The sequence below is a fragment of the Crocodylus siamensis genome, chromosome 11 (assembly GCF_052110815.1).
Source record: "Crocodylus siamensis isolate JL-2025a chromosome 11, ASM5211081v1, whole genome shotgun sequence".
Taxonomy (NCBI): domain Eukaryota; kingdom Metazoa; phylum Chordata; order Crocodylia; family Crocodylidae; genus Crocodylus; species Crocodylus siamensis.
The window spans coordinates 64,543,496-64,565,187 of record NC_143405.1 but is presented as its reverse complement, the minus strand read 5'-3'; the positions used below and the strand labels follow the sequence as shown (position 1 = coordinate 64,565,187).

The window sequence follows — 21,692 nt, the reverse complement described above, 5'->3', positions numbered from 1 at the left end:
CTGTGGATAACGATGGTGATCATCAAGGATTGTGTTGACTATTAAAAAATAAGGAAAACTAGTAGCGTTGGTCACGGTCCCAAGATGCGCACATGTCTGAAGTGAAGTACCACATGACCCCATTTGTGGGATCTTTGTTCTTCCTTTCTGCTTTCATTCACTGCAGTTGGCAGCCTTGTATCATGTTTATCATCAGATTGCAAAGGCTTCAGGCCAGGGACCTTATCTGCCTCTTTGTTTTGTAATTTGCTTAGCACAATTTTAGACTCTGCAAAACGCTAGAGTGATAGTGTTAGAGAGACAGCCTTTCGTCTATGAAAATAAAGTGAAAAATGTTGCTGGGTTTTTAGAATCACCAGGCCTCCGTCCATTCCCATGCAACTGTTTCCTGGGGGGAAAAAAGAGTTTTATTGCATCAAATTCTCCCCCCGGCACCAACCAGATGTAGAATATGCAACATCAGCGGTTTTACATGCACTCAGAAAAGAAATAAGACTAGGGACCAATTTTTTTATTACAGTAAAGTAACTAAAACAATTCCACCAACTGCTGTTGAATGATAGGGCAGTGTTTCTCAATGCAAAGGTTGTGTAGGTGGGACTTTTTAATTGCAATTTTTAATTTTTAATGTCCTTTAAAATTTCCATCAGTGATTAATATAATACTAAAATGCATGCAGACGTAAAAGTACACTTCTTGGAAGAAGTGAGGTTTTGTTTTTCCCATGGTGGGACCAGGGTTTTTTGACAAAATGGTTGGTGGAAAAGGTTGAGAACCGCCATTATAGGGGACCTCCCCAGCACGATTTGGGATTAGAGTATCCTAGATCATTTAAATGTTTAATCAAATGGATCACATCAGCCCATTCCTAAAAATATGCATGCCTATTTAAAACCGGCTAAATGAACTGTGTTACAGACTTTCAATAACCAAGAATCATCATCATCGTCTATGATTCATAATCATAGCAAACAATTTGTTTTTTATGGAAGGTGTTTCAAATCCAGATGTAAAAGCAGTGGAGAATAATTTCTCCTTACAGTTCAAGCAGCAAAAGGTAATAATTAAGGATTAGTATGTTCAGTGATTAACTTCCCTGTATCAAAGCGTTCAGGAGTTTTGTTTCAGCACTGTGCAGACCTGCTGTCTACCTGCTAGCTGAATGTGTTCAGTTCTTCTAAAAATACTCTGGGTTTTCAAAGCAGTACACAATAAACCCATATAACCCTGTACCTTGCTGCGTGGCTGGTTGATTAATCAGAATATTGGCTGGCCTGCAACATTTTTTTAAGGTGCTTTATAGTTCCTGGTAGTCAGGGAGTGCGTGGGGAAGGGAAGGAGCAGGAGGCTAATCCCAGTGATCTTTTCCTGTCCACACACCAGAGTTCCTGCTATCACTGAATATTTTTGTATTCTGCATCTGTGACACCACAATGACTCCTTCATTTTTTAATCTAAAGAGAAAGCTGTTGAGAGAGGTTGCTCAGGGGTGAGAGCGGCTCAGTTTGAAAAGCCTCAGTTATTCCGTTTTTCAATGCTTGGCATCTGGCTGCGCAGAGCATCCTTGCTTGGCTTCCAGTGTTTCGCCAGCACTTTAAACTCCCTCAAATCTTTTGGGCTCCATTTTAATCTTCATCTTTGCTTCTCTTTCCTATCTACTGCATTAATTTAGCTGAGAACCTGTACAGTGCATTAGGTCTCCTGGTGCTTTAGCAAATTACCACAGCATCCCGGGCTGCAACAATGGGGATGTCTCTCCGATAGCTCTTCAGGAGGACAGATTGCAGGCATCGCAGCCAAAAAGAAATCAGAGATGTATTTTTTGCTGTGTTCTGGTTAGAGGCTGAGGGTACAAGTCAACTGCATGCAGCAGGCCCTGTTTTGAGGCTCAAGCAGGTGGATGTCAATCCAAGGGAAGTTTGTCATCAACAGCAGTCTGAATGGGCTTGGGCAGGGGCATGGGACCAATGGTCTTGGAGCATCCAGGCAAATAGCTTCAGATTATGGGGTTTACACATGTTAGTGTCAGGAGGTTCATCATTCAGAATACCACATGCCTGTGGTAGTGTGCATGTGTGTAGTGAGTGTGTATTTTCCATTTTTGGAAAACAGAACAAACATCGTTGTGAAGTTGCACCCCAAAACCTATGTCAGGATGACTTATTTGAGCACTCAAAAGTCAAGAAATGTCCCAAAGTTGCATTTGCAATTTTATCATTTACTACTTTGAGCCATTCCTCAAATATTACAGTTCTAACAGGATACACTTTTTCTACAGCTTTAAACACCCTTTTGCAGTATTTCGTAGTACAGCTGTGTGTATGCTAGAGTCCATGAAGCTCATTTGTATGCAAAGTACTCAGCACGTTGTATATATTAATTATATCATAAGGAGTAATAATGAAAATTTGCTGGCATGTTTAGGCCACCTAATTATGCAGTGAAGTTAGCTTTATGTTTTAACTGTCTCACCCCTGATTTGCAGCTAACGAAGGCTGTGCTACTGGAAGAAAATATATTAAAATGTACGTGGCTTGCTCCTTATGATAATGAAGAGTGCGTTAAATATAAAAGAATAAAAAGATGCAACTGAGGTGTATTGTGAACTACAGAAAAAATGTCTGATATTGTGTTATGGGATGAAATACTATACAATCCCATAATTAAAGGCTGTATCAGACTACAAGTGCAGAAAGGTGCAGGGTCAAGACTTTGTTTGCAAACAGTAGTGTGTGATTTTTTTAGTATGTAACCATGCAACAAGGAAGTGTGTAGGATGGATGGATGTGTAAATTATATAATGGCACTTCTTGGAAGGTTCTTCTTACACATTTCTTCCAGCCATGTTACCGTATACAGATGCTAGTGTGTGACAGATGAAGATAATTTTTCATTCAAGACATTTCCCCTTGATTTGACTGATGCAACTAGGAAAACCGTGTTGTGCACAAAAAAAAAGGACTCGGGGAGCTCTCGGAGAACGTTTTAACACACATGGTAATCAGGGCAGAGCGTGGTTCTTGATTAGGCTCTGTAATTGCAGTGCTGAGATGCAGGATCTCAATTAAACCCCTTTTTACTGAAGCCCTTTGTACTGTTATCCAAGAGTGTATAGTAAAAATTAATTTCCTTAAAACACTGTGAGCAAAAATGGTTTAAAATGATGTTGGCATATGTTGAACTCACTGAACGAGACTTTCCTTCATAAATTCTTACGAGGGCTATACATAAAAATATTTTATGTCAGGCATACCTAATTTTTAGGCTGTTTGTTTTAAAGGGATGTAAAATGTAACTTACCATCGTACAGTGAGCTCTTTCCCCTATTAATGAAATCGAACCTCAAGCACTTTGACCTTAAATATAAATGTTTTACATTTCAACATCGAAGAGCGGATGTTCCTCAGTTCATATTTGTTCAAGGCAAAAGCTGTCCAAACCTGTCGGCCTAATATTTGGAGGATGTTGCTGAAGTCTCCCACCTCTGCCAGGTGGGAGGGGATTCCAGTGGGTTTTCGTGCTCTTTGGGACCCATCCAACATGCAGTTTTCTTTTGTCCTCCCCTCCCACTCTCAGAAATCGTCTCTACCATGATCCACCATGATCTCCCACCAACCTTTCTTGTTCTTCATATAACAGTGTTTTATTGGGTGTGCAGCTGCTTCTGTAGAGCCAGTGGCTGCTTGCCAAAAGCCAGGCACCAGTAAATGTGTCTTGTAAATTATCCCAGGAAGATCATTTATATATATTTTTTTTTCTTTTTGTTTTGTGGAAGCTCGATGTGACTTGGGTGTCAACGAGCCAGTAGAAGCATGTCTTGTTCTGTCCTCATAAATAAACTGACAGGCTGTGATGTAGATGGTGACACGGTCAGGTGGGTGGCAAATTGGCATAGGGGTTGCACCCAGAGAGTGGTGGTGAATGGGTCGGTATCGGCCTGGAAAGACGTGGGCAGTGGAGTCCCGCAAGGCTTGGTCCTTGGACCAATGCTGTTCAACGTCTTCAGCAGTGACTTGGACATGAGCGTGGAGAGCACCCTGTCCAAGTTCACAGAGGATACCAAATTATTGGGCACAGCTAACACAGCAGAGGGTAGGGAACAGATCCAGGCAGATCTGGACAGGTTGGAAGAGTGGGCAGAACGAAATAGGGTGCAGTTCAACAACACCAAGTGCAAAGTGCTGCACGTGGGGAGAAGGAATCACCAACACACTTACAGGCTGGGAATGCCCTTCTCAGCAGCGCAGCAGCAGAAAGGGATCTCGGAGTCATAGTGGACTCCAAGATGAACACGAGTCGTCAATGTGACGAAGCCATCAGTAAAGCTAACCGCACCTTATCATGCATCAGCAGATGCATGGCGAACAGGTCCAGGGGGTGATGCCTCCCCTTTATGCAACACTGGCCAGGCCGCAGCTGGAGTACTGCCTCCAGTTTTGGGCGCCGCACTTCAAGAGCGATGTGGACAACCTCAAGAGGGTCCAGAGGAGGCCAGTCATATGGTCAGAGGCCTGCAGGCAAGGCCCTATGAGGAGGGACTGAGGGACCTGGATCTCTTCAGCCTTGGCAAGAGAAGGTGATCTTGTGATTGCCTACCAATCCCTCCGGGGAGGGCAGCAGGGAACAGGAGATGCTCTATTTGTTAGGGCACCCCTGGAGTAACTAGGAACAATGGCCACAAATGGACGGCGAGCTGATTTAGGGTGGACATTAGGAAGAACTTGTTTACGGTGAGGTTGTCAGAAGTTGGAATGGGCTCCAAGGCGGGGGGGTGCTCGCCCCCACCCTGGGGGTCTTCAGGGGGAGACTGGACAAGCATCTGGCTGGGATCGTCTGCCCCAGTGCTCTTTCCTGCCCAGGGCAGGGGGTCGGACTCGATGACCTGCTGAGGTCCCTAACAAACCTAACATTTATGAAACTAGAACACAGAACTGTGGGTAAGGTGACAGAAAGCACCAAGTTTGCCATCTAAACAGACCGGCTGTGCTGTTTATCCATTAGTTTTGTTATTAAAATGCATTGCATTGAATCTGTTTCCTGGTTACTGTTCCAGCAAAGCAGTCAGGCCATTAATCAAGATGCTGGTTAAAGGACTTCTGCTCTGCAGTAATGTTTATCTTGGATTGGTAACATTTGATCTAAGTACAGTATTATGCATGTAACTGTATCTGAAACTGGTCTGAAATGACAGTTTGATTTTTTTGTTAATTTTTACAGATGCAGATTTACTTCTACAATCCTGATGACTTTGACAGCTTTGGAGCAGCAATTTTAGAAAACAGGATAATAGGTGCCATGGCTGTGTTTTTCCAAGTAAGTGAAACAAGGGCTAAAGTACTTCAGCCAAAGAGTTTGGGAAGTATTTTTTTTTTAAATTCATTGAATTGTTTTATGTTTAATGGATGCATCTGTTTTCTTGTTCACACCTGCCTAAGTGAAGGATGCTTCATATTGTCTAATGTGTGATTTAAAATGTAAATAAGTATGTTTAGAAACATAATGAAAATTTTTGCATGAATTATTCTGATTTTATAGCGGCGTGACTGGTGCACAGCTTGGAAACCACATTTATCATGGAAGTTACTTTGCCACTGAAGCGTTTTGCTCAGGTTCTCAGCATATTAACAGACTGATGGAAAAGCAGTTCTGTTTGCCGAAAACTTTAAACCTGGAGATCAGCTTGCAAGAAGGTTAATCAGTAACTTCAGTTAGTTTGTTCTGTAGTGGTATCCTCTTCTAAATTGTCATGGTAACAAGTTCTTGAGTGGGCCAGGCTTCCAGCTTGATGAATTTATGCATCCTCTTTAAAAACGTATTTTTGAGAAAATGAATGTTCACTTACTTCATTTGTTGTTTCGACACACTTGAACTTCGGTACAGTGCAGAGATGCCTGCTTCTGATTGCTGGCAGGTCCAGTCAAATTGCAGCTGCGTTAAGGTGTGGGCTTTTTTGTCACATTGCATCAGAAAAGAGGTCTTCCTTTTCTGACTAGAGGGTAAATTGAGGAGAGTTTGTTGGAGCAACTTTATACCACCAGGCTGTCACAAGCACAGCGATGGCTAATGATCAGTCTGAAATAACGAAGGGGTTCCTCTTCTGGAAAAAAGTGGGAAGCATCGTGAGGCCTCGTGCCACTCCCAGGTCTCAAAGGTACTGCCCATGTTGCAGAATGGGGGTTCTTACTGGGCAGAAAACTGACCTTTTAATTGCTTTTGGGAGTCAAATGAGAGCAGATCACCCTTGATTAGAGAATATCGGTGCACAGACATGTGCGAGTAAACCTCTGCCTTTGGCTTGAAACACTAAATAGGCAGATGTGGCTCACCTGCCCAAATTACATGACCTTGGTCTTCTCCTTTTCGCTGATTTTTGACCAGCTGCCACAATAAAAATGAATGGGACGTTCCTTGACTGGTGTAAATGCTTACACCGTCACTGACATTAAGCCACATATATAATTCTCATGATTAAATACTAGAGAAGTCCACCGGGCTGCATGTTAAGGTTGAAGTCAATGGAAGTTCAGCTGCCTAGAATGCTCTCCTGGTCGTCAGCAGACAAGGTTCTTTGGGTGAATCTGATTTGTTTTATTAGACCAACTTAAGTAGTTGGAAAAAAACGTTCTTAGCAAGCTTTCGGGCTTAAAAACCCTTCATCAGGCTAAGGAAACATCTGCACTTGGTGTGTGTGCTCTTCCTGGATGGAATGAAGAGTAAAGAAGCCAGAGGCTGGGCTCTGGTCACCAGAAATACAGTGCAGTTTAACACTCTGTGTGTGTGTGTGTGTGTGTGTGTGTGTGTGTGTGTGTGTGTGTGTGTTTACACTGCGCAAAGGATTTTGACCCCACAAGAACAAAGTTCATGGATCAATAATATGGTTGTTACCGTAGTGTGTGCAAACACAGGACATAAATATGTTACACAAAGCAAACGGATGTCCCACCCCAAAGCGTTTCAGATTCTGTCGGTGCCACGTCTTTTTCGAAAACTTTTGCAAGTCTTTAAAAATAGATTGCATTTATTCTTTTGTCAGGTGCCTCAAGCACTAGGAATCCCACTTCACAGGTCTCCAAGGGAGTACCTAAAATAGTGCTGTAATATCATAAAACATCCTGATTTTCAAGTATGTCAGGCTCTGTTGAAGCCAGAATGGAGTGCTGAGGCTCCCTGAGGGAATGTGGGCATCTCTGCTTTTCAGCATTTTTATCCTGCGGGGTGGTGATACAGTGGGGCTCTGCAGTCACAGGAGCTCTAAGCTCCAAGGCCACTCTCCCAGAGATCGAGAGTGAGCTGATTCTTTGGCATCGTGGCCTGGCAGGAGTTTTTTTCATCTCATTTTTCAGCGTTAAGCTATCACACTGTGGAGCAGTCTGACAGCCACCTTCTGAGTCCTTGCACTAATGGGATGGCAGGTTGCCTGTGCAGATTTGCTAAATCTAGTAGAGGAAGGAACTCCAATACCAGGGTCCTCCAGAGCTGAGCCTGAGTTTGCTGCCTGGGTGAGGAGCCATGGTAGGTACCTGTGGGCAGGACCAGGTCAGCGATGCACAGCACTCGTTAGCCAGCGAGCTGCATGACCGCATGCCGCTCCGCAGGTTTGCATGTTAGCGGCTAGATAATGGATGAGAAATGCCGGACGTCTGTATATTCAGTTTGGAGGGAAGAAAAAAAAGACTTCAGGTTCCCATTGTGGTCTGACTTAAGATGACAGAGGAAGCATCCAGGAAACTTAAAGCTGCTTCTTTTGGGGATATCAAATAATAATCAAAAAATCATTGCAAACCATCCTGCACACCTGAATGTGGATGTGGTGACTCACCGAATGCTGCTTCTGTTCCAGTGACCTTCTGCTCTGCAGTCCATCCTCTGCCAGAGCGTGCTGCAGTGGGAGCTAGGGCAGCATGACTTGGAAAGACCTATATAGATATCTAGATAGATTTATGAATACAAATATATTAAAAGGCTGTCCTGTGTACTGGATAAACTTTCAGTATTTCTTTTTGGAGGCATTGTGTACATAGCCTTACCACTGTCGACATTTAAAATAACTCTGATAAGTCATCTTTTAAGAATTGTGGTGATTTCTGGAACAGACAGCCCTAGGATATCCCTGCTTGCTTTTCGTTTCATAGCTCTGGTTCTTCAGATAGGAGACTGGCAATTTCCAGTTTTCCAGATCTTTGAGTTTTCCCAAGTGAATACTTGCTGTGCTCTCTCCGCTGCTCAGGAGTATAGTTCAAAATTGTGAATGAATGTGGACAAATAAGGTATTTTAAACACAAAATGGAATTAAATTATATGTATTTTTGTTTCACAAACATATTAATTAACACATAACTGATTTGATAGGGTTTGCCATTAAACAAATGCTTGACTTATTCCTAATGTTTTAAATGCTGTTGGAAAGGATTTCTGTGTGTACTAGACTGCATTTGTGGTCTGGCAGGTGCTTTGAGCTTGACGAATATTCACAAATGCTACTTTTTCCACTCAGGTTCTCCAAGAAGTGAACATTATGTTGAACTGTATAATTATTGGTGAAACATTAAATAATTAAGAACCCTCTTTTCCTCCTTTTTAATGATTTAACACAGGCGGTATAAAATTTTTTCTTGTTGAATTCATTATGTTTCAAGGGCAGTTACCAAGTAAAGTATATTGGTTCTGAGCTTGACTAAATTGAAGCAATTGTAACTTTGTTGTAATTGGTGCTAATGAAGCCTGTGTGCTTTTTCTCATTACTTTCAGTGTAACCTGTATTGATAAGTCATATTTGTACATGGTGTCAGGACAGTTGAACTGATGAATGAATAAAATTGCAAGGTTTAACAGAATGAAAACTTCTGGCAGGTGCAAACGGCATGCATCTGTGTATGCTAAACATGAGATTTTCTAGTGCGGTTCTACAGGATTTTCATTAAAATTGTATCATGGAGACTCCAACCAAGTTTATTGTCTCTCCAGAGCTCCGTATCTGATTTTCCCAGTTGGTATTGGAGTGATGCCTTTAATGACTGCCAGACCTGCAGTCTCAAACAGGGATCTGCAAGCCAGGATTTTGCGTTTGAGTTAAAACTCACCTCTGTGCAGAAGGTTAGCGAGAGGCCTGCGTGCTGGATGAGTTTGACGTCAGCCTTGGCACAACAGTGCATTTCACCCTTGTTGCTTGGTAAATAATTCTGGTTATAATGCACAAGCCAGGACAGCCTCCAGCTCGCTCTCCCATGAATGAGCGCAAACAGGAATAGCACATTTTGTTCACAAAAACAAGCAGGTTTATCTCCTAGGACTCACGGAGAGCAGATATGTTGAGAGAAAAGAAGAGGTCATCCTCTGTGCTCACTCTCCTGACCCTAATCTCAGTTAAAGCGGCATTCCAGAAAAATATTGTAGATGTGATTGAATGAAGCAAGTGACAATATACACGCGACGGCAGATTTGGCTCAGCTGAACCTCCCCGCAGACTGCTGATCTGCAGGTGTCGGTACCAGTGCCAGCTTAGACGGAGCAAAACACAGGCTGCAGCACGGTGCAAAGGATGACAACTCTGCCGCAAGTTGTTCAGTGATGAAGAGATCTCGCACCCTGCCAGGCCAGTTGGACCTTTCTGTGAGGCCACTTGCTCCTGTGTAGTTCAAGATGACGATGGAGGGGATCAGCCTCGGTGGGTGGAGAGAGAGATGGCTTTGGAGCTGGATCTCTTTTCATTTTGATTATTTTAAAGAGCTCTGCCATGGCTCTTGTCCGAGAACAACTGGGAGCCCTTGCTCTCAACTGCCAGGGGTCAGGATCAATCCAGCTGGTCCACATTTTTCATTTTAAATAACTTTTTCATTACGAGGGGGTTTTTTTGTTGTTGCCAAAATGCAGATTTCTGGGGGAAGTGTCCATATTCAGCATAATATATGGGGAATTCATCAAAGCAAACTAACATACTGAAAAATGTTAGTTTGGGATCATCATTTTTCCTTTTCCTAGTTAAAAAATACCTGGCGTGTACTTTTTTCAGCAAAGCCAAACTCTCTTTCAGTACGTTAGGTCCACATTATTTTTTCCCATATATGTTTCATGAGAGGGCAAAAAAATCAATTCACAAAAATGTGTTCCCTTCTGACTGCAACGGCAGCGGCTCCCACGCTAGCTCAAAGCTGAGGTCTCCCTCCTCCTCCTCCTCCTCTCTGAGCGCAGGCTTTCACAGTTTTATTTGAGCCACGCAGAGCCGCCCTGTGCGCCGGGGGGAGCTGCTGGCAGCGCTGGGTGCCCCTTCGCTCTAGGGATGCGTGAAGCGGGGGCTGTTCTGCGCTTCATTTCTGTATCGCAGCTGAGAGGTGGCCTGCAAGTGTCTGTTGCTAATGAGCTTATTGCGGGTTATGTGCTGAATTAATCAGGTAGCAACAGTAAAAGGGGCCTTCTGCCCTTTAGGTATTTTGAGCCATGTGCCATTTTAAGCCTGAGAGTGGAGAAGGGAGCAGAGTAGGGCAGGGCGGAGGAGGCATGTGTTAAAGCCATGATGTGCTCAATGTCCTTTTACCTTGCTGTTTGGGTCATTCAGCACATGACCCTGTAATTATTTCAAAGCAACTCTGGTGCTAATGAAGGGATGCTCCGCTCCATTTATCTGTTTTTCTTATTCTTCCAGGCAGAAACCCTTGATTTTTGCAGAACAGGCCGGCCCTGGGCAGTGGCTACACATACTTCGTTCTACTGCACCTCGGACCTGACAAGCTGAGAGAGATGCATGTTCACAGAAAACGAGGGCTGGAAGGGACCGTGAGAGGTCTAACCTCCTGCACAAAGCAGGACCAGCCCCAAATTAATAGTTAGCCGTGTTAGTCTAAAGTCAAGTAGGAAGCAGGGTTGATCTGCACCTCATACGCTAACCAAAGTATTACATGTTTATTATATTGTACAAACCTATGTAAGCCCAAGCTGACTTCATTATGTGCTGTGAAGGAACGTGCATAGAGCAGTATATTAAATGGAGAGAGCGATTAGAGTGCAAAAGCCAGGAAGGGAGGAAGAGGACGGGGAAGAAGCAAACAAGCAAGCAGCAACCCCACAGGAACAAGGGAGTCACAAGAGATCACCCAGGGAATGGGATAAGACTCCATAGTCCCTGTTTCAGCCACACTGAACAAGCCCAGTCTGTGGATGATGTTCCATGCCAATCAGTTTTTAAAGGTTTGCTGCCTAAAAACAGTGACGGACTGTCTGGAGAAGTTAAAGTGTTGTGCCACAGTCCTGTCCGTCTTTCTGCTGCCGATGTCAGATCGGCGTTTATTCATTCCTCCATGTAGGGATCGTTCTGGCTGTCTGGCGTAGACAGCAGAGGGGCACTGTGAGCGGGCAATGGCGTGTACGACACTGGTAGACTTGCAGGTGACCGAACCTCCAATGTTAGCATCTGTGTTATCCAGTCCAGTGATGACATGGTCTGTCTTGACGTTGAGGCACAGGAAGGCATCTGGGTCTGTTGCAGGCCTGGTGCCTCGATGAGACTGGGAGTTAGGCAACCTGTTGCTTGAGAGATGCTGTTTGAGGTTGGGGGCCTGTGTGCAAGCCAGGGCAGGTTTGTCCCCCATGACTACTTTGACACGGGCATCCTTGTCCAGGGGGGGCTGGAGGTCAGTGATGGTGTGTCTGTATGTAGACCTCTCTCAGGCTCATCTGGCCTGGCCCTGCACCACGTATTTTGCCTGCAGAGCCTTATGAATTTGCTGCTTTTGATCTATGGTATTGCATGTCAGCAGCATCTAGGCCCTGATTCAGCAAGGCTTTAAGCATAAGCTTAACTTAAATGGTGCTAGGCATGTGCTGAAATTCAGCACGACAGTGTATGCACAGAAGGTGAAAGCTCATGCTTAAGCGTTTTCCTAGAATAGGGCCTGAGTTAATAATGACATGATCCAGGATTGAATCATCTATCTAGAAGTGAGGGGCCCCAAATCCCTTACCAGTGCTTTGAGCCACCCATTCACATATGTTCCTGTAACACACATTTGCAGGTTACACATAAAATAAATAGTTACTTGGATTAAATGCATTCAGACGTGTTGTGTGCAGCTCTTTGAACTGTAGAACAATGTAATTTATTGCACACTTCACTGGTTGCTTTATTAAAGCCAAACTTAAATGTGTTCAAAACAAACATATTGCTTTTGCATTTGAAATATTCATCTTGCAAGCATACAGTAGATTCATTACAGTGGAGGGTACTTCAGTTCTTGATTACTGCTGTGAAAAGACACAATACTGATTCCCAAAGCACCTGTTAAATATTCGATAGCTTAGAAATTCCAGAGGAGGTAACAAAATTCTTGTTTCAATTGGGAGGGTATATAAATCCATTTTATTATTTAAAAATAAAACATCAGTGATTAATTATTGTAACTCAGCTGGCCCAAGAAATAATTGCTAAAGAAAATGCAATGAAAATGAGTTTTTGAAACATTTTTAGAAATGTTTTTTACTGTCAAAACATCTCCATGATGATGAATTGTCATAACATCTCAAATAACATCAGCTGTGTTTGGGATGCAAACCCAGATTTTTAAAGGTGTTTAGGCATATAGAAGCAGACTAAATAAGTGCCCAGGGTCTAAATCTCATTAGTTGCAGACCTCCAAATTCCTCTCTCTTTTTAAAATGTTAATTACAAAAACCCAGAACCTCCTAAAAAAAAAAAAAAAAAAAAAAAAAAAATGGCTTTCAGGTATTTTTTATGAAGCTCTTCAAAATAAGAGTTACTGTGGATATTAACTTCATATTCACAAGGGCAGAGATGTGTTATTGAGTGCAATAAGCATTAACTCTGGCTTTGCTTTTGTCAGACTTTGCATTAGTGAATCCTGATGATGGTCCTAGAAGCAGTCAGTTGGGCTGAGATGGTGCAGATAGCAGTGGCAAAAACACTGCGCCACCGGTATCTGCCCCACCTGGTTTATTCATCGCAACTTTAAATTATCTATTTCTTATTGCAGCTAAAACTTTGCATCTGAATATATATAGACACATTTTTAAGTTGGTTTTTGAAAAATTCAGTGTGCTTGCATTTGTCCAGATAGAGATGCATCGTTAACTTTCTAGTCAGTAATGTGTACAGTAAACAAAAATGTGGATGCATGTCCCTGAAGAAACAATTAAAGGAGTAAAACTGTAACTGGAAAAAGTAAGGTTTGAACTTTTAAATAGTTCTGAAAAATGCAAAGTAGCTATGTTTGCATGTAAAGGGCAGAAAATCATAGAAGATAGAAACTCTTAATACAACTCTGCAGGCATATTTTTCTGGAAAGCAACTTGTGATATACTGTAATAATAAATTACTAGATGTATCTCTGAAGAAGAAAAAATATCTTCTTAAATTTATGGCGCATAGTTGCAGGCAAAATAATTAAACTCCAGGTCTTCAAGAGATCTTGCTATCCGGTTTAAATTCCAGAACCTGAGAAATACTGAGCGGCTGATATTTTGCCTAGATCCCATGGTAGACGGCTCCAGATGACTCCACTGAGTTGTCTCAAGAGCCAGAATGTCCCAGTTTAGGCAGTCTGGCTAATTAAACGTTTAACTTAAAACTTTTGCAGGGAAAGAGCCCCCTGCTGCCCCTGCCCAGCTGGGGGCCCTGGGCTACCCCTGCCAGTGAGGATCAGGCCCCTCGCCACCCTACATACCCAGCACAGCTTGGGGGCCGGGGTCTGATCCCATCACACGTGTGCCATTTCGGCCAGGCAGGGGCAGGGGTGGCACAGAGGCTCAGCACCATTCTTCTGGCCCGCGGGGCCAAAACTGTGAGCACCACTGCGGTAACGTAAAATGCTGCTTTGGGTTGGGTTTAAGGATAGCTGTATGAAAAGGTTGCCCGTGGAGCCAGGTGGTTCAAATAGTAGTGCCTCCTTCTCAAACCCAGGCACACGTTGGCACCTGAGGCCAAGGCCCCTCGGGTCAGCGGTGCTGTGTACTTTGAAAGGACGCAGATCCGTGGCAAGGGCTGGCCGGTCTGGGAGAGAAGGGAACCAGGAAGTCGCTGCACTGACTTCCAAAACCCGAAAGAGTTTGTGGTAACTGGAAAGGGTGTTTGGGATGGGGGGCAGATGATTTTTGAGGGGTTCAGGAGATGGGGCTTTGCCTGTTCTCTGTAGAAAAGCATCGGGCAAACACCTGAAGCTATCACTCGCCTTTCCTCCGTGCCACCCTGAATTCAGCTAGCTCAGGAGGGCAATTGTTTCTGCAGGATGCACTACCAGAGTTACTGGACCTGGATTTTTGCAGGGCGCGATCCTTTGCAGAAGCAGGACTCCGGTCGATCCCAGGGGAGCGAGGATTTAGGCTGCATTGCTCACATAGCTGCACATTCCCGTCACAACGGGCTTCCCAGCTGGACGCAGCTCTCCGTGCTGCCAAGCTGCGCTCCTCACTGCCTGTGTGCTGCGCCGCGGCTGAGCGCTTGCACGGGGCGTTTATCGCCCACGTTATCGGACATACCAGGCCGATTTTCGATGCAGTCCGTTTTTTTTATATCGGAGCTGATCCACGATGTATCGGTGCACCTCTAATTAGAAGTAGCCCAGGGTAATGAACCGTGGAGGGCAGCGTGGTGCAAGACTGGGTGAAGCGGCGTTCATGCAGGTGTACGCCGGAGAGTCCCAAGTATCACGCATGTGAAGGAGCGGCGCGTAGGCACGAGGGGGAGGGCAGACTCGCTCGGAGGCAGGCGGACTGACGAGGCCGCTGGAAGTGATCGTTTCCACACGTTCCGCTTGCGCTCGCCTCTGTTCTGCCAACAGGCATTTGCAGTCTCTAGATCATGATGGCTGCAACCTGCTGTGCTGAAACTTCTCTATCCACAGGCTGACTGTGCAGTGCAGAAAGATAATCTACCTTATGTGCACTTATCTTCCGCAGAGCCCAAACAGTCGTCCTCCCCTCCCTTCCTCCTCTCTGCTTTATAAACTATTTTGTGGGATTTTTCTAATAAGGCACAGGAGTGTGAAACCTGAGACCGTGGCCAGATGACCTGTAAAGTGTAATACCTTCAATTAAAGCCCCGTTACGCTGTCCGGCTTTCAAAAAGCATACTCTTCGCAGAAAGGGGCTGATGACGATAGTTAGCAAAATGCCAGAATACACAGGCGCATCTTTGGATTTGACTGTCATCACAGGTACCTCTACACAGCTTCCCGTAGTTACGGAGGAGTAAACCACGAGCTTTCCTAAATTGCACTGTAAATATTTTCTCAGGTGCTAGTGCTTGAGTTGTGTGTTGGGATAATGACTCTTTTTACCTAGGCTTTCCCCTTTTCTGCACCAACCGCTGAAAAAAGAAGTGGCTGGCTGTAGAGCGGTTGTCCACTTTACGTGCCCTAGCGTGTCCTCTCCCTCTGGTAATGTCATGAAAATGTCCAAATCAGCGATGGCTGGAACAACAAATTGTAAGTGGTTTTGCTACGAGCGGATTCCAGAGCTGTGCCGACTCAAAGCCCGCCCAGCATTTTATGAAGTATCTTTTCTTCTCGATTTCTTGTGCTCATGCCCATTAATGCTAGTGAGAGTTAGCCGCGTGTGTTGCACGGCAAATAGACTTCCGTGGTTTTACACTTTAATGCCCATTTGAACGTCACAATCAGAGTAGTTCAGCCTATATAGTGCCTAAGTGGGTTTTTTTCTTGCCGCTTCCTTGCTTTTCTAAATGATTATTAATTGAGTAATATTATTGATCTCCATTATTAATTTGGTTTTCACTTTCAGACTTGTGTCACTAAAGGATACTATATTGTCAGAATTCAAGAATTAGCCCCTTATGTCTTAATTTTCCATTTTGAATTACTTCTTTTTTGACTGCAGTTTCTGAAAAACTTGTTCAGCATGGGCTTGGGTATTATTGCCTCTCTTTTTCAATGCCTAGAAATAGTCAGTGTCAGAATATTTTTAGTATCTTGTGTCAGCATCCTAAACATAGTAATCTGTTTCTTTGTGAATCAAAAATGTTGCCTTGCCGTTAATAAAATAAATTATTTTTGGGGCCCTACAGTAAAAATCGTTAAATTGATAGAAAAAAAATGTTATGGGATGTTTCATTAGCAGATTCCTGCAACTGATACTTTGGTGTCTAATATGTAAAAATGACAGTAGTTAGTCCTGGCAGTCATTATCTCCCCCTGCGTGGCTTAGGGAAGATGATTAGTGGGATGCCTGCTGATTACAGTGATCAGAATAAAAGAAGAAATTAGTTAGATATTCCCCAACTACAGCAACTCCTAATGCTGCTTATGGTTTGTGCTTTGTTTTGGATTCTATTTCCATTTCCATTTCAGCTTTTGTCTAGCTGAAAGGTATTTAAAATTCACCATTTTTCTGACTTGTTACAAAATGCACACAACCAAGAATGTAAAATGCTGCGTGAGCATGTATATTCATTAGCAGTCATGCTCTGAACCCTTATGGCAAGGAACTCCTTGCACAGTGTTAATTAGTGAAGGGACCACAACCCTTTTCATTCTCTGGTTTTTCTTCTCGTCTGTCTGTCTGCAGCACTGCAGAGGCGATGTTTTCCAGCATTTGTTCTCCCTCCTCCAAGGCCTTTCTTGGATCAAGCATTGCTCCTTCAGTATTAATAGCAAATTGCAAATCACAGTTGCATTTTAACCTGTTTCAGCAAGAGGGGGAGGGAACAGATAGTACCTGGCCATGAAGAAGTGTCTTTATTGCTCTGGGAGCCTGGGCAGGTCTTGGCTAGGGTGGGCCTTAGATACACATGTTAAAGGAAGTGTTAGAGACCAGGTCCATCTCCTTTCACTTTGAGCTCTTCCCTATCCCGGACACAGGCCAGCTGCCCTGTGAAGAGTGCTTTCCCTTTTTCCTAAACCATCTGCCCCATTTCCAGGAAACCCGCTGTTTCGTGTGTGCCTATTTCAATCCTTCGGGGTGCGGGTTCCCTCTCTCCCCACCTCTTCTTTCTGCAAAGCTGTTCTTTACAGGCGTCCCAACTCTGACCCAAATTGGCCCCACACCGAGCCAAAGTGATTAGATTTCCTGCATCTGAAGCAAAGAGGATTTGGGGAGGTGAAATCCCTCTATTCCAGCAGGAAACCGCAGATCCCCTGTGAACGAGGTTCAGATTCATCTTCTGCATCTGCAGGCAAAAAAGAAAGTAGGCTTCAGATGTCTCTGGCTACCGGTTAGCGCACAGTGGTACGTTTTAAGTCAAGAGAAGTTCAGAATCTGCTCATAAATGATTGCCTACTTCTACTTTGTGCCATTAAAGAGAGATTGGTTGTAAAGTCTGAGTCCATTAAGGAGATCAGTAACATTGGGACTTCCTTTCCTCTTGGATTTTAAGCAGGCAATCTTCTGGCTCAAATGAGAAAGTTGTTGTTATTAAATTTAAGCTGAAGAATTATGACTGCAATTCTGAAATATAAGGGTCCAGGTTTCTGTTAGTATTGGCAATAATACACAATGCACAATTCAAATGGAAATTCCTGGGTAATGTATGAAATGTTATAAAACCCCGTTTGGAAAACAGGATCTGCTTGTTGAATGTGAATAAAACATTCCCTTAGTTTTTTCAGTCCTGCTTCACTTCGATCCCTATAGTACACCCAAAAACCCAGCATACAGAAAATGTATTGTTTTTATTTTTGGTTAATCTATTTAACCAAGCTATATGTCTGGCGAAGGACTCTTTAGCTAGTGATACACCTCACATAAGAAGAGAATATATAATTGGTTTATATCTGGGGACTTGGTTAAACCGTCACAAAAAGGCACAAGTATGTTTTCCTGCATAGTTTTGTTTTTTAATTAAGTTTTACTGTATGAAATACGAAGCTGGAGAGTGAAGGACTGCATTGCAGGAAATACTCCAGCACAGCCTGTGTTACTTTATTTCAGATATATTGCTCGAGGTTACGTTTTTCACTGCAAGTGTCGAATTGGTATTCCCTTTAGCTGGTTGCTGGCCTCCCCGTGGTTTCTCTGGTGCTCTACCCCTGTAGAAGGGATGGCTGTCGGTGTGATTTCTGATCCCCGTAGCTTTCTTTCAAGTGGTCAATGAAAGGGACTGAAAGTAGATAAAAGACTGTAGCCTGGCTTTATGTTGGGCTTTTTCCACAGGTAGAATTTCTTGTTTCCCTTAAGCTCGTTGTTTTACTGAGCAAAGCAATTCTGTAAGTGAAAGAAGTCCCTGGGCAGGGGGGCGTTTGTCTGGTGCTGTATCCCCGGTGAGACTGCAATGCACCAACCTTTGGTTTCCGTGGGTAGGACAGGTCCTACTGTGGATCTCATTGTACTGCGCTGTCTTTCTAGTAGTTTTTTTCTATACGCTTTGCCCTGTAGCGTGACAGATTTTTTGGGGGTGGCATGCCTTTGTACCAATAGTTGAACGTAGCTAGATAAGGGCCTGTACAAGAAGTTTGGACCCGTGTGCAAACTAAGCATGCACAAATACAGGTGGAGTTCTCTATCGGCTGCCAACTTGAAATGGTCCGTACGAAACAAGGTCCGATAGAGAAATGTGAGTTAAACTTGCCTCTCCTTAGAAAACAGCACATGTATGAACCCATGTTTTCAGATCACACTGGATCAGGCCTTCGATCTGCATGAGACTAACGGTTTGAGTCCTGCTTCCGCTGAGCCCTCGAGCGTATGTTTGATTTTACACATGGGTGAATAGTCCCGTGGAGTGCTGCGGCGCTACTTACAGGTTTAAAATTAAGCAGTACTGTAGCGAAGCTTTCATCGTTGTGCTGACCCGAGGCTAGAACGCGTAGTACTTGGCAGGTCCGTATCCTGTTGACGCCCGTCTGTACTGCTCCTGTCTGCTCTTGTTCATTTTCATGTCACGATTCAGTTGCAAGTGAATCCAAAATCTAGGGTGGACCTCAGCATGGATCCTGCAGGTTCATTCACCTGGATTCAGAGCAATACCATTAGGAACGGACAGTGTTTCCTGGGAGCTTACCCCAAATTGTAACTAGGCACAGGTTTGCTAAAAGGCTCACGCAGCTGTCAGCAAACTCGGCTCCAAACCAGGGGCGTTAAGTCTTCCGGTCTGTACAGAGCCGTGCTCCGTTCCTGCAGGTCGTTCTGGGAGCTCGGAGACCGGCTCCGCTGGGAAACGGAGGGGAGCGCTGGTAAATCTTCCTTATGATGCTCGAATAATCAGTGCTGCCACAAGTAGCATTTACCGAGCGTGGAGGTTACGATGGTTAAGATGTCCGACTGCATTTGCTAGTTTTGTTGTGATGAGCTTGCGTCCTTATAAATCTGCGGTGGTGATTGCGCGCTTTCTCCTATTGCAATTGATGGCCAACTCCTATTGAGTTAAGCCAGATTTTCTCTGACTAAATCTTTCCACTTTTTTTGAAAGCAGTATTTTATGAGAATTGCTTTTATAAAATGCGAGAATTAGTGTTTCCTTTTATTTTTTCCCTTTTTTGTTTTGTTTTATAGTTCTGCTGATATCCTTGTTCTCTGAACAAAGCAACCAGAAGACAAAGGTATGCATTTGTGTGCATTCAGTTCTACTGAAGATAAATAACGCTAAGGATTACCAGTCAAGGTTTGTTCTCCACTGGGAATTCAAGTAATGTGTCATGTACCCAGTGTTTTAAGGAGCATTAAAACCTGTTCATAACAGCTCTGAAAGAAGAGCTTTTAGATGCTTGAAGGATGCTGTGGGAATTTTTTCTGTTAGCTTATTTTGTCTTCTACCTTGAGAAAATAGAGCAGTGATTCTCCACCAAGGTGCTGTGGCACCCCGCGTTCCTTGAGATCTTTTCAAGGGTGCTTTGGGGTGTCGCACAGTGTTAGCGCAGTTAGGTCTGCAAGCCTGATTCACAAGATGAACCACAAGATTTCAGCTAGGAACCAGTTGTATTAAAAACATCCTGACCTGCTGTGGTCTTTCTGAGTTCTTCACAACAGAAAAATTGCTCTGGTATTTTTCTGTCGTCATAAAACGAGTGAAAATTAAGAGCTTGGCATTGTCCAAGGGGTGCACTGAGACTAATGAGGCTGAGAACAACTGAGTTAGAGGAACAAAAGAGCCAGTGTAAAAAGGACGAACGATTGGTACGTTCAAAATATTTAGCTGTTGATTTAAAATAAATGCGTCACTTGGGATAATGTAAACCATATAGTAACATGGTAACTATCAAGAGGGAAGAGACTTTCTCCAGATGGGCATAGTACATCAGCTGTGCTATATCAAATTAAGTCCAGCTATAGAGTTAGCAAACTTATTATGATGAAAATGATATACTATATATACTATATTTGAACGAAGCCAGGCTATTATAAAGCTCAGTCTGGCTCCTGACAAAGTGGATTTTTCAACTTAAAATTTGGTTTTAATTGGTGTGAAAAATGTTACCCACATAGATTAACTCTAGATCTAGGTCCGTTCTAGCCTGTAACAGTGGTTTTCAACCTTTTTTCATTTGCGGACACCTAAAAAATTTCAAAAGGAGGTGTGGACCTACTTGGAAATCTTGAATAGAGGTGCAGACCCCTTTGAATTGGAAGTATAGGTATTCACATACTTTGGATTTGTCATAAATCCTTTTTTGTGGACCGCTTAGACATAGTCTGCAGACCCCCCAGGGGTTTGCAGGCCACAGGTTGAAAACCACTGGCCTACAACATGTTATGTTATCACCACAAATAGATTGGGTGATCTTTAAGCTTCACTCTCACGACTTGTTCTTGGCATCTTAGAAGAAATAGATTGTATTGTGTTGGAGTCTGGATGAGTGAATAAAATCTCACTGCTGTTTTTTCCCTCGGGATCATGCCAGCAAATCTATATTTAAAAAGCAGCCACAGATAGAATGGCAACATGTTGATTAGAAAGCAAAACTCTGTAAGGAAAACAGCTAGGACTTTAGTTTATCCGGGATCTGTACTGCATCGTCATTTATTCCTGAGCATTAGCAGCAAACAGTGCAAAATTGTTTTCTGGTTCCTTCCTCTCTCTGCTTACCTTGCCACCTGGCTAACTTCTTTGTCATGTCTAGATCCTATAAAAACATCCAGCATAATTTGAAATATCCTTGCAGGAAACATGATCAGACTATATCAGCTATTTCTCAGCAATTTTTCTGCATTTTGTATTCCATGCTGCTAAAACACTTACTTTTATATCTTGTTTTATTTCCAGGATATGCAGAGCAGACGCCCAGCTCCCCATTTCAGATACCGTTCTTGTTAACTGTTCTCTCAAAGTGCATACAGCTGAAATTAAACCTTAGCTTAACTTTTTGGAGTATCCGACTCCTGCCAACTCATTACCGGTGATGTGGCAAGGCAAACTATTGCCTTCTGCTACTCTACATGTCTACAGAGATTTATCTGATCTCAGCTAATAAGCTTACCTTCCATAATAATGCAGGGCCCACCCCACCTTATGGCTAGCCTTGCCTTTCTTCATAACCTTGGGCATACAGATAAGGACCAAAATTAAATCAAGATTCAGGTGTTTCTGTGAGAGTCTGCTGATGGTCTGTGTGTTGTGGATGAAGACATCCATCATCCTTAAGCCTAAAATGGCTTGTTACCTCCATCTATTCTACACTGTGCCCTGTTTTACTCACAGGGCAGATGGAGGTGGGGTAGATGGGGTGAAAGCCAGCCAGGTGGTACAAGGTCAATGTGTTGCGGTGCCATATGGCCACTCAAGTTGTAGAAAAACTTTG

At 43.5% G+C, this 21,692-nt stretch overlaps 1 protein-coding gene across 5 annotated transcripts in view; it reads left to right on the top strand.

Moving 5' to 3' along the window:
- Positions 1-21,692, top strand: part of PTPRG (protein tyrosine phosphatase receptor type G) — a 449,911-nt gene that overhangs the window by 291,694 nt on the left and 136,525 nt on the right. For all 5 annotated transcript variants that reach the window (XM_090022695.1, XM_090022694.1, XM_090022693.1 and 2 more), the window contains exon 5: positions 5,218-5,313. In XM_090022695.1, coding sequence (XP_089878821.1) covers positions 5,218-5,313 — 96 coding nt within the window. The remainder of the gene's footprint in view (positions 1-5,217; positions 5,314-21,692) is intronic.